Source organism: Mobula hypostoma, chromosome 8 (assembly GCF_963921235.1).
Source record: "Mobula hypostoma chromosome 8, sMobHyp1.1, whole genome shotgun sequence".
In the NCBI taxonomy this organism is placed as follows: domain Eukaryota; kingdom Metazoa; phylum Chordata; class Chondrichthyes; order Myliobatiformes; family Myliobatidae; genus Mobula; species Mobula hypostoma.
In genome coordinates, this window is record NC_086104.1 from 47,583,923 (window position 1) to 47,596,737 (window position 12,815).

Below are 12,815 nucleotides of genomic sequence, written 5' to 3' on the forward strand. Positions count from 1 at the left end.
GAGGAAATCGAGCATCCGATTGCACAAGGAGGTATTGAGGTCTTGGCCTTGGAGCTTATTGATTAGTTTTGAGGGGATGATGGTGTTGAATGCAGAGCTGTAGTAGTCAATGAAGAGCATCTTGATGTATGCACCTCCACTGTCCAGATGTTCCAGGGCTGAGTGAAGAGCTGATGAAATGGCATCTCCTGTTGACCTGTTGTGACGGTAGGCAAACTGGAGCCAATCCAAGTTGCTCCTCAAGCACGATTTGTGCCAGTTTCGTGCCTAAACCTTACTGCCTTTTCTCCTTCAGTAAGGAGATATTAAATGAGGGGCTGGAAAACTGAAATATGCTGGTCTCAGAATTACTGCGGAATGAATGTCAGATGTCATGTTGCTTCATCATTTTCATGAATGCTTGCTTTCTTTTAACAGGACAGCATTGGAAATGATGCTTTTATTGGCATTTCCTTTATGGGAATATTTGTAAAGCACAGGAATGGACGTCCAACTACAACATATAGGTAAGCACAGATATAAAAGCGTAGACATTCAAGTGTAATTCTGATTTGAACTTTGAAGTGTGTTGGGAATGTTTGTTCTTCTTTTCAGTTGCCCCTCAGTAGATGTTTTTGCTTTATATAGTGCCCTATACAGTGTCATTGATAAGTCGGGAGGAGGGGCAAGTGACCCAACAACAGTCTGTTCTGAGAGCACAGAAGTATGTGCCAGGACTATATATGCTGAGTCCTTGCATAACTTTTCCTTCTGTTACGTTTGGCACTGTTCCTGTTCCTATTAGTCAGTTTTCAGATTGAGTGATTTTCTTTGGACACTCAGGCTAAAACCCATCATTTTCAGTGCATGGTCCAATAAGACTGGGGTGCTTATTGGTCAAATAGATAATATTGTCTGAACTGACAAGCTCTTAAAATAAAATTCAAACGTGCAATAATGCAAGATCTTTTTAAACCCACAGGTGGAATGAGGTTGGAAATATTACACACAATAAGTCTTCAATTAATGTAGAATTAACAAGCAAAGAAGAAACTGTTTTGTTTCACACAGTAAGTATCTGGAGCTATTTTACTATGCTCTTCACACCTCTTTGCAGTACTGTGATCGTCAGTAATACTTCAGCACTGCCTTCTGGGTCTGGTCGTCAACTAAAAAGAATTATCTATAATACTTTTGATCTTTTCTGACCTCTTGTCCTAGCTTCCAGCACTGTAGCCCAGTAATTCAATTACATAATACCTTTTTCCCAGCATTTTGCAATTGAAAATTGATAACCTGAAGAGAAATATGATGATTATCTTTAAGTTATTTCACATTACTTCAGAAATTCGACAAGACCCTATCTTCTATGAGTAATCCTTGGGCATCAGGCACAATTTCTACGCCCAGCCCTTCTCTTATGACCCTTTTTCACTTCTGCAGTGGCAACTCTAGTTTTAAAAAAAACACACTGATATCATTGGTGCAGCTGTAGGATTTGGAGTGAGGAAAACACTGTCCATTTAACAGGAGCAGCACTGAGATTCCACATTATAATACAGTCCTTTTGCTCCTTGGGTGTACCAGGCAGCTAAGGAAATGTATATGTTCTACAGGTATAGTTTATTGGTCGGTTAGCTGCTGCGAGGTGTTAGAAAAGAGGAAAATTTCAGATGTTCCTCTAAAGGCGAGCAGTCTGCTACATCTTCTCACTTTTCCATGGTGTTAATTTAAAACAAGGTACCCTGAGGAATGCTATGCACCTAGTTAGAGGAGAGATGATGAACCTGGGCGCTGCACCGTGTGCCTGGACCTGCCCAAGGCCTCCGCCTAATGAAGGGCCGAGCTCAAAGAAGCGGCCGCGGCTGGAGGCCAATATAGCCTCGGACTCGGGTTCGGTGGGGGCGGCGGTGGGCGGTGTCAAGGCGGCCAGCGAGAACAAACTGGAGGAGAGGCTGTACTCGGTGCTGTCTCAAGATCGAAGAAGATGGAGGTGCATAGCTGCCAATCCCGGATTTGGGACGGCACCCACGGACTGACTGACTGACCCTGAAGAAGCTCACTACAACAACTCGACTTGATATTTTTTAACATGAAAATTTATTAATATATTCATTGTTTCTGTTGTGAAATTCACTGGATTATTAATATTTCAAACTTAATGATGTTAAATATATTCCTAACAGAGCATATACAAAGTATTTTTAAACCTACAGGTGGAGTGAAGTGATAATTGTAATTGCAATATTAATTTGTTTTTCTTTAACCCTCAGGATGACATTGAAATGGCAAAATACATCTCACGGTTGTTCACAGCAAGGCACAAATTTTACAAACAGAACAAAATTTGCACAGAGTGAGTATTCTGAGCATCACATTTCAATTCCATGTACAGCATATCTGAAGTAGATTACTTGCCTGATCACATTGTTACTTTCAACCAGACTGATTAAAATGAAACAGAAGTCATTGGAAATACTCTGTGGGTCAAGCTGCCTTTCATAGGAGATGGCAGTTTTCGCCTCTAGTCATTCTTTGTAACTTACCCTAGAGGGCCTATTATAAAGAATTCTAGCCCATTCATAGACGTCCTTGAATTGACAGAAATTAATCGAAGAGCTACTGGGGAGATAGTTTGTTCTTTTTGCAAACAAAATGTTACAGAAACTTCAATAGTTGTTAGTTGTCATACAGTATTGAATGTACTAGCAACACGCACAAAATGCTGGTGGAACACAGCAGGCCAGGCAGCATCTATAGGAAGAAGTACAGTTGACATTTCGGGCCGAGACCCTTCGTCAGGAATGCACTAATTATGTTTTTCTTATGAGCCGTGGGTAAACCTGTGGACTTAAAATCAGATAATATGACTATTGGGATTGTCCACGGACCAACAGTAATGAATCAGTCACATTCATTTTTTATTAGGGAAGAGTTTATGCCCTGGCATCATTCTTTCATTGGTCTTGTTGCCTTCCCTTGAGGATCACATTATGTGATTCTGGATGAATTCCATAGCATGTGGTCTTAGATAATAGAAATCGCCAATTAATAATCTCCACAATTTTATACCTCTCAGAGCTCAGAATCAGACTTGCCTGTCTGTTTCCTTTGCCTCTGCCAACACTGTTTTGTATAGCCTGTAAGTATTAGCAAGGAAAAACAGTATTTCTGAATAAAAATAGTTTCATGACATATATCACACAGCAGATGATTTCACATTTCTGGATTTCCTAATATTTAATTTGCATTAAAATACTGCCAAATGAAGTCTAAGTAATTATTACAATTAATTTTGAATTACAGAAATATTTTGTGATTGCATTTTAGTGACCTAGCTTTCATGTTAAGGAAATATTATAGCCATTACCACTGTGAATTAGATTTTGTGTTTTTCAGACTCTCCCATAGTCAAACAATTAAAATAGATCACAATTAACATTTTTGTACATTCTGTGGTATTTGCTTATTGTTGCTGAAATAATATTTTCAGAAAATAGTAATTGCAATATGGCCTTCTGGATTTTGACATAACAAAGGAATTGATAGTCCCCACTATTTCCAAAAACAGCTGAACTTGTAAATCAGTGGTTTTCAATATTGGCCATGCTGGATTTTACAGGGGCCACAACTAAAAAACAAAAAAATTGGGGTCACAAGAGTTCTGAATGGACAATAATAAGTTTACTGTTTTAATGAAATGTTACTAAGATATATAAATAAAAAAGTAATTATACATAATTTAATTGGAATCCTGAATGAAATTAATAGGGAAAATATGCTGGATGATGCAAATAAGGCAGAAAACAGCTTTGCGTGTGTGTGTGTGTGTGTGTGTGTGTGTGTGTGTGTGTGTGAGGGTGGGGGAGGTTGGCGATGCAGCACGTCAGTCGTTATCTCTGCTCCTGCTTAACCACACACATAACACCATTCACATTTTGCATGGGTTGGCTCCACAACTGCCCCCAAATCACAGTTTGCAGATTAGGTGGGACTTTCAGCAGCAGGAGACCAATTCAGTACCTTTCAGTGATTCGTGTGTGTTATAATACAAACGTTTGTACTTACAAAACATGACATGAAGACTGCAGGCACTGCAGTAGGGTCACTTGCCAGAAACAGCTAAACTGCAGGGAGGCAGGAATGTGTGAAATCTACCACTGTATCACTATCTACCACTACAACTGCCATTAAATCCCTGTCACTTAGTGTATTTTGAAAGGAAGTTCAATTTGTTTTCCTTTTTTTTGTTAATTTTTTTATTGAAGTTCATCATCAAACATTTCCATAAGAAGTATTTCAGATATTGTACATATATATCATATAATCATATTTGCCACAGATCTCCACATAGTATTTATCTGAGGTATACACCTATAGAAAAGAGAGGAAAGAAAGAACAAGCAAAAGGAGAAAACTATGTACAAATAGGGAGTGATTTTTTTTACAACATATTCATTCATTTGTGAGAATAAAATCAGGCCTATGTGTTATCTAGCTGAACCATTTTTCCCAGTATGAATCAAATTGTTCCAACTTATGATTGACAGATGCTGTTATCTTCTCCATTTTGTAAATGTCCATTATAATTTCCATCCATACATTTAAAGTTGGGCTCTCCTGTGATAACCATTTCCTGGTAAGAGTCTTTTTACCAGCCACCAGCAGTACATTCATTAAATATTTATCTCTTTTTAACCATTCTTGAGGTACATACCCAAAATATATGGTCTTACTTTCTTTTTTTTAAATACTTTATTTTCAAAATTTTCAAAAAAAAACCAAATCAACAAGAACATACCAACTCAGACATGTATAAGAAAGAAATAAGCAAAAAAGACATAACATTAGAGGGATGCCTATTGTACAAAGTGCTCAAAAATACTCAACATTAAATCTCAAATGAGGGCCGTGAGAAATCAGCTGGGAGAAAATTGCTCATCTGCCCCCGGCCTTGTCCAGGTAGGCAAGAAATGGATCCCAGATAGCCAAAAATTTTTTAATTGAATTGGTTCTCAAGAACCTAAGTTTCTCCATCTGTATGACTGAGATCATATCAGCCATCCATCTCCGAAAGGAAGGGGGAGAAGGTGGTTTCCATTCCACCAAGATAAGTCTTTTGGCAACAATCATCCCCAGCATAAGAGACTGTTGTACGGCTGCAGGGGAACAAATAGTAGATTACGAGCAGGCAAATATAGCGAGACCAGCTTCCAAGGGGAAGGATCTTTTATAGGCCTTTGAGTACCAGTCGAATATTTTGGACCAAAATCCAGTCAGTAATGGGAAAAACCAAAAGGTGTGTGACAACGTGGCTTCCGTCCCTTGGCATCTATCACACAGTGGCGAGACTGAAGGGTAAATCCTGTGCAATCTAAGTTTAGAGTAATGGAGATGGTGGACAACTTTAAACTGGAAAACACTTATCCCAGGCAGCTTCAGATAATTCAATGCCCAACTCCCCTCTCCAGGCGTCTCTAATCTTCACAGTAGACGCTACAGTGCAATTATCAAACAAACGTACAAACTTAGAAACTAGATGCCTGGAGTCAGGAGGGTTCTTTAAAATATCAAAGAACATATGTTTCCCTGGAAGGATTTCAAAATTACAAATCTTAGATTGAATGTAGTGTCTAATTTGCAAATAATGAAAAAAGTGCGAATGAGGCAGCTCAAATTTCTCTTTCAGCAGACTAAACGTTGCAAACCGTCCCTCTATGCACAGGTCTTCAATAGAGACTAGACCCTTCTCCCTCCAAGCATGGTAGGTTTTATCTGACCATGAGGGTAGAAAGGAGTGATTGAAACAAATTTGGTCTTACTTGCTAAGGGTATTTCACATTTAAAGATGTCTTGTAGGGCATTGTGTATCCCACTCCAATAGTCTTTAATAATGGGGCAATCCCAGAAAATATGGTAATGGTTTGCATTTTGATTTCCACAATTTCTCCAGCAAATAGGGAGGTTACTATCATAATGGGATTTCTGAGAGGGTGTAATAAAATATCTTATCAAGTTTTTCCATCCAAACTCCCTCCATTTCTGTGAACTGGTACACTTCCATTGATACCTCCATATTATTGTCCGTTCTTCGTCAGATATAATTATCCCTCCTTCCTTCTCCCATTTTATTTTAATGTATGAAGTCGAATGTGTTTTAAGATTTGACAAACCCTTATACACGCTTGAAATGATTCTACTACCATTATCTGAATTATATGCTTTTCTAAATAGCTCTATCAAACGTATTTGCCTTGGTTACATTTTTAACCCTCCAACTAACGTACTGTCGCATCTGCAGATACCGATAAAAGTCTTGCTTTTCTAATAAGTGTTTCTCTGAAAACATTTCAAAACTGAACAGTGTTCCCTCTTTCATTATATTGCAAAGAGCTGTTATTCCTTTAGCTGTCCAATCCTTAAACCTAGCATCCAGTTTATTTGGCGTAAAATCCGAGTCATATGCACGATATTTAAGAATCGCAATATCTCCCTCTAGTTTATATTTTATAATAGTTTTCCATATTTTAGGAGTCCATGGATTATCAATAGTATTTATGTACCTTTGTAGGTTGTTGTCAGCCAAAGTTGCCTGTATGGGGATGGGAATTATCCCCTCCTCAATATTTTTCCATTGAGCATCATATGATGGGTTGCACCAACATATCACAGCTCTCAACTGTGCTGCAAAATAATAATCTCTAAGAGTCTGGCCCTGTAGCTCAGAAGGGTAGGGCAAGGAAGAGGAGGGCAGTTGTGATAGGGGACTCGATAGTAAGGGGGCCAGATAGGCGATTCTGTGGACGCAGTCCAGAGACTCGGATGGTAGTTTGCCTCCCTGGTGCCAGGGTCCGGGATATTTCTGATCGTGTCCAAGATATCCTGAAGTGGGAGGGTGAAGAGCCAGAGGTCCTGGTACATATAGGTACCAATGACATAGGTAGGAAAAGGGATGAGGTCCTGAAAGAAGAATATAGGGAGCTAGGAAGGGAGTTGAGAAAAAGGACCGCAAAGGTAGTAATCTCGGGATTACTGCCTGTGCCACGCGACAGTGAGAGTAGGAATGCGATGAGGTGGAGGATAAATGCGTGGCTGAGGGATTGGAGCAGGGGGCAGGGATTCAAGTTTTTGGATCATTGGGACCTCTTTTGGCGCAGGTGTGACCTGTACAAAAAGGACGGGTTACATTTAAATCCTAGGAGGACCAATATCCTGGCAGGGAGATTAGCGGGGGCTACTGAGGTGACTTTAAACTAGAATGGTTGGGGGGTGGGAATCAAATTAAAGAGGCTAGGTGTGAGGAGGTTAGTTCACAACAGAGGGATGGGAACCACTGCAGAGAGACAGAGGGGTGTAAAGTGAGCATAGAAGCAAAAAGTACAAAGGGGAAAAGTAAAAGTGGCAGGCCGACAAATCCAGGGCAAGCATTAAAAAGGGCTAAGAGAGTTGTAAAAGAGCGCCTGAAGGCTTTATGTGTCAATGCAAGGAGCATTCGTAATAAGGTGGATGAATTGAAAGTGCAGATTGTTATTAATGATTATGATATAGTTGGGATCACAGAGACATGGCTCCAGGGTGACCAGGGATGGGAGCTCAACGTTCAGGGATATTCAATATTCAGGAGGGATAGACATGAAGGAAGGGGAGGTGGGGTGGCGTTGCTGGTTAAAGAAGAGATTAACGCAATAGAAAGGAAGGACATAAGCCGGGAAGATGTGGAATCGATATGGGTAGAGCTGCGTAACACTAAGGGGCAGAAGACGCTGGTGGGAGTTGTGTACAGGCCACCTAACAGTAGTAGTGAGGTCGGAGATGGTATTAAACAGGAAATTAGAAATGTGTGCAATAAAGGAACAGCAGTTATAATGGGTGACTTCAATCTACATGTAGACTGGGTGAACCAAATTGGTAAAGGTGCTGAGGAAGAGGATTTCTTGGAATGTATGCGGGATGGTTTTTTGAACCAACATGTCGAGGAACCGACTAGAGAGCAGGCTATTCTGGACTGGGTTTTGAGCAATGAGGAAGGGTTAATTAGCGATCTTGTCGTGAGAGGCCCCTTGGGTAAGAGTGACCATAATATGATGGAATTCTTCATTAACATGGAGAGTGACGTAGTTAATTCAAAAACAAAGGTTCTGAACTTAAAGAGGGGTAACTTTGAAGGTATGAGTCGTGAATTAGCTAAGATAGACTGGCAAATGACACTTAAAGGATTGACGGTGGATATGCAATGGCTGGCATTTAAAGGTTGCATGGATGAACTACAACAATTGTTCATCCCAGTTTGGCAAAAGAATAAATCAAGGAAGGTAGTGCACCCGTGGCTGACAAGAGAAATTAGGGATAGTATCAATTCCAAAGAAGTAGCATACAAATTAGCCAGAGAAAGTGGCTCACCTGAGGACTGGGAGAAATTCAGAGTTCAGCAGAGGAGGACAAAGGGCTTAATTAGGAAGGGGAAAAAAGATTATGAGAGAAAACTGGCAGAGAACATAAAAACGGACTGTAAAAGCTTTTATAGATATGTAAAAAGGAAAAGACTGATAAAGACAAATGTAGGTCCCCTGCAAACAGAAACAGGTGAATTGATTATGGGGAGCAAGGACATGGCAGACCAATTGAATAATTACTTTGGTTCTGTCTTCACTAAGGAGGACATAAATAATCTTCCAGAAATAGTAAGGGACAGAGGGTCCAGTGAGATGGAGGAACTGAGCGAAATACATGTTAGTAGGGAAGTGGTGTTAGGTAAATTGAAGGGATTGAAGGCAGATAAATCCCCAGGGCCAGATGGTCTGCATCCCAGAGTGCTTAAGGAAGTAGCCCAAGAAATAGTGGATGCATTAGTGATAATTTTTCAAAACTCGTTAGATTCTGGACTAGTTCCTGAGGATTGGAGGGTGGCTAATGTAACCCCACTTTTTAAAAAAGGAGGGAGAGAGAAACCGGGGAATTATAGGCCGGTTAGCCTAACGTCGGTGGTGGGGAAACTGCTGGAGTCAGTTATCAAGGATGTGATAACAGCACATTTGGAAAGCGGTGAAATGATCGGACAAAGTCAGCATGGATTTGTGAAAGGAAAATCATGTCTGACGAATCTCATAGAATTTTTTGAGGATGTAACTAGTAGAGTGGATAGGGGAGAACCAGTGGATGTGGTATATTTGGATTTTCAAAAGGCTTTTGACAAGGTCCCACACAGGAGATTAGTGTGCAAACTTAAAGCACACGGTATTGGGGGTAAGGTATTGGTGTGGGTGGAGAATTGGTTAGCAGACAGGAAGCAAAGAGTGGGAATAAACGGGACCTTTTCAGAATGGCAGGCGGTGACTAGTGGGGTACCGCAAGGCTCAGTGCTGGGACCCCAGTTGTTTACAATATATATTAATGACTTGGATGAGGGAATTAAATGCAGCATCTCCAAGTTTGCGGATGACACGAAGCTGGGTGGCAGTGTTAGCAGTGAGGAGGATGCTAAGAGGATGCAGGGTGACTTGGATAGGTTGGGTGAGTGGGCAAACTCATGGCAGATGCAATTTAATGTGGATAAATGTGAAGTTATCCACTTTGGTGGCAAAAATAGGAAAACAGATTATTATCTGAATGGTGGCCGATTAGGAAAAGGGGAGGTGCAACGAGACCTGGGTGTCATTATACACCAGTCATTGAAAGTGGGCATGCAGGTACAGCAGGCGGTGAAAAAGGCGAACAGTATGCTGGCATTTATAGCAAGAGGATTCGAGTACAGGAGCAGGGAGGTAATACTGCAGTTGTACAAGGCCTTGGTGAGACCACACCTGGAGTATTGTGTGCAGTTTTGGTCCCCTAATCTGAGGAAAGACATCTTTGCCATAGAGGGAGTACAAAGAAGGTTCACCAGATTGATTCCTGGGATGGCAGGTCTTTCATATGAAGAAAGACTGGATGAACTGGGCTTGTACTCGTTGGAATTTAGAAGATTGAGGGGGGATCTGATTGAAACGTATAAGATCCTAAAGGGATTGGACAGGCTAGATGCGGGAAGATTGTTCCCGATGTTGGGGAGGTCCAGAACGAGGGGTCACAGTTTGAGGATAAGGGGGAAGCCTTTTAGGACTGAGATTAGGAAAAACTTCTTCACACAGAGAGTGGTGAATCTGTGGAATTCTCAGCCACAGCAAACTGTTGAGGCCAGTTCATTAGCTATGTTTAAAAGGAAGTTAGATATGGCCCTTGTGGCTACAGGGGTCAGGGGGTATGGAGGGAAGGCTGGGTTCTGAGTTGGATGATCAGCCGTGATCATAATAAATGGCGGTGCAGGCTCGAAGGGCCGAATGGCCTACTCCTGCACCTATTTTCTATGTTTCTATGTTTCTAATACAATTTGTTTTTCATGATAGTATTGTGGCATTTCTAAATGATAAGCAACTTGGAGAACAAATTATCACTGCTAAGCCTGACATATTTTATCTGTCAGATATATTTGAATATAGAATTTGTTAAAGAAACAAGGAATAAATTGCAATCTTATATTGCGCAAAGAGGCTATTACCACTTTCCTTGGAAAATTCAAGCTTTTCAGCAGCAATATTGGGCGGCACGAATTCATGCAATCTCCTTCATTGGCCACTCTTAAAGTAGCATTGCAAGATGATGATCTGATTGCATATCTTGATCATTTGAAACAACTGCTCACGGATGTGGAATTTCCATTCAGAGACCTGCTGGACGTGCACATTCCAGATTGGCTGGTGGATCCATTGGGGGTGAATGTAAATGATGTTGACACCACACTGCAAGAATGTCTGTTGAGCTGCAGAGTGATATAACAGCTCAAGCAAAATTCAAAAGCAGCAAGCAAAATTTCTGCAAACTAGTGACATTCCAAATAAGTTTCCACAGCTCTGGGAGAAAGCAAAGTTGTTTTTAATTGGATTTCCACTTCTTGTTGAGCTGAATGTGGTTTTATTCAAGCTCTTCCCTGCTATCAAAAGCTCGTAGCTGTCTTGATGTTGCGAAAAGAGGTGATCTTCGATTATCTTTAACCAGTTTGCAACCAGATATTCAAAAACTTGCTATTTTGCATTAGTCACAAGGATCTCACTAAATACCCAAAGTAACAATATTAAGCACTTTGTTGTTACTGGTTGGAAGTGTATTTTTATATCAGATTATGAAGACACATAGTCCCCTTTTATTGTCATTTAGTAATGCATGCATTAAGAAATGATACATTATTTCCTCCGGTGTGATATCACAAAATACCGGACAAACCAAGACTGAAAAAACTGACAAAACCACATAACTATACATATAGTTACAAACAGTGCACAATACCATAACTTGATGAAGAAAGTCCGTGAGCACAGTAAAGTTCAAAGTTTCTCAAATGTCCCACATCTCACGCAGGCGGGAGAAGGAAGGAAGGAAAACTCTCCCCGCCATGCCGACCACAATCCGACTCTGAGTCATCCGAAAACTTTGAGCTCCAATCAGCTCTCCGAACACCAAGCACTGAGCAGCATCTCTGCCGAACGATTCGACCTCCTTCTCGGTCACCAAAAGCAGGCAAGGCCGGGGATTTTGAGGCCTACCCTCCAAAAGATTCCCGACCACACAGTAACGACAGCAGCGGATGAGCGTTTCAGAAATTTCTCCAGATGTTCCTCTGTGCTTTCACGTCCATTCTCCATCAGATCAGAATTGTCCATGGCCCCTATTTAACAGATACGACATCATTTTTCACTGGAGAGCTGCACACGCGCGGCGCACTGCCATCTTCTCCTCCCGCCTATTATAAAATAAATAAAGTATCCTATTTAGAGCTTTGAGATAGTTTTATTTTTCATATACACCTGTAACATCATATTTAACATATAGAAATACCTATATCCTGTTAAAACATACATATTGACTGTAGTTTGAATAATTAGTAACATTGACCAAAAAAAGACTTTAGCAACTAACAGAGACTATGGAGGATGGGGGCCACAGAGGTAAGTGAAAGTCACAAGTGGACCATGAGCAAGAAAAGGTTGAGAACTACTGCTGCATATGATATCTTCACAGTGAAAGCACCCCAGCATTTGCACTAGGATTAGAGTCCTGATCTTCATTTGTGAAATGATGAAAAAAAACCAGCTGATTATGTAGGCTTGCAAGTCCAGTGAAGTACTTGTGTTTATCTCAAGAGCAGTTTCTAATGTTTGGACCCTTTGATTAACAAGTGTCAGCAGATGATTATGCCCCAGATCGCACACCGTCAAGAGATGTATCAACACAAGTTGGCAGATTCCTCCATATATTTTCTCATCTTCTGTGTCAGTTCAGGAATGTGGGTGTTTAGACTTGATTTCTGTTATGTTGGTACTCCACCTGACAGCAGCAATATTGAGCTGACCTATCTGAAGTAATTTAATGATGCTTATTATGTTTTGCTCCTCTCATTTTGACTCAGTAGCTGCTTTACATTGGAACCCAAGCATGCAACCATTTAAAATTTGTGTGTGAGTTTGTGTCAGACCTTTAACATTGAAAATATTTGATGGAGGTATAACCAAAAATAGTTGCCAAGCTAAAGAGAGAATACATGGTAGATGGTAGAAACCTTGGTCATAGAAATGTGTTTTAAGAAGCAGGGGTGGATCTTACGAGGAAGGACGTCCTGATGGTGAGGGAAAAGGTTGGAAAAGTACAAGGAATTTGGCGAGAAGATTTGTAAGGTTGAAGGAAATTAAGATAGGGAGGGACAAGGCCTGAGAGAGAGTATAACACAAAAATTAACACCCTAATTCCGAGACATTGTAGTTCCCAATAAGGAGTGGTTGATGGGAAAACTGTACTTGATAGGATGA

At 40.6% G+C, this 12,815-nt stretch overlaps 1 protein-coding gene across 4 annotated transcripts in view; it reads left to right on the forward strand.

Moving 5' to 3' along the window:
* Positions 1–12,815, forward strand: part of LOC134350514 (tyrosine-protein phosphatase non-receptor type 14-like) — a 263,210-nt gene that overhangs the window by 217,520 nt on the left and 32,875 nt on the right. For all 4 annotated transcript variants that reach the window (XM_063055788.1, XM_063055789.1, XM_063055787.1 and 1 more), the window contains 3 exons: positions 418–506; positions 962–1,049; positions 2,253–2,335. In XM_063055788.1, the coding sequence (XP_062911858.1) occupies positions 418–506; positions 962–1,049; positions 2,253–2,335 (260 nt within the window). The remainder of the gene's footprint in view (positions 1–417; positions 507–961; positions 1,050–2,252; positions 2,336–12,815) is intronic.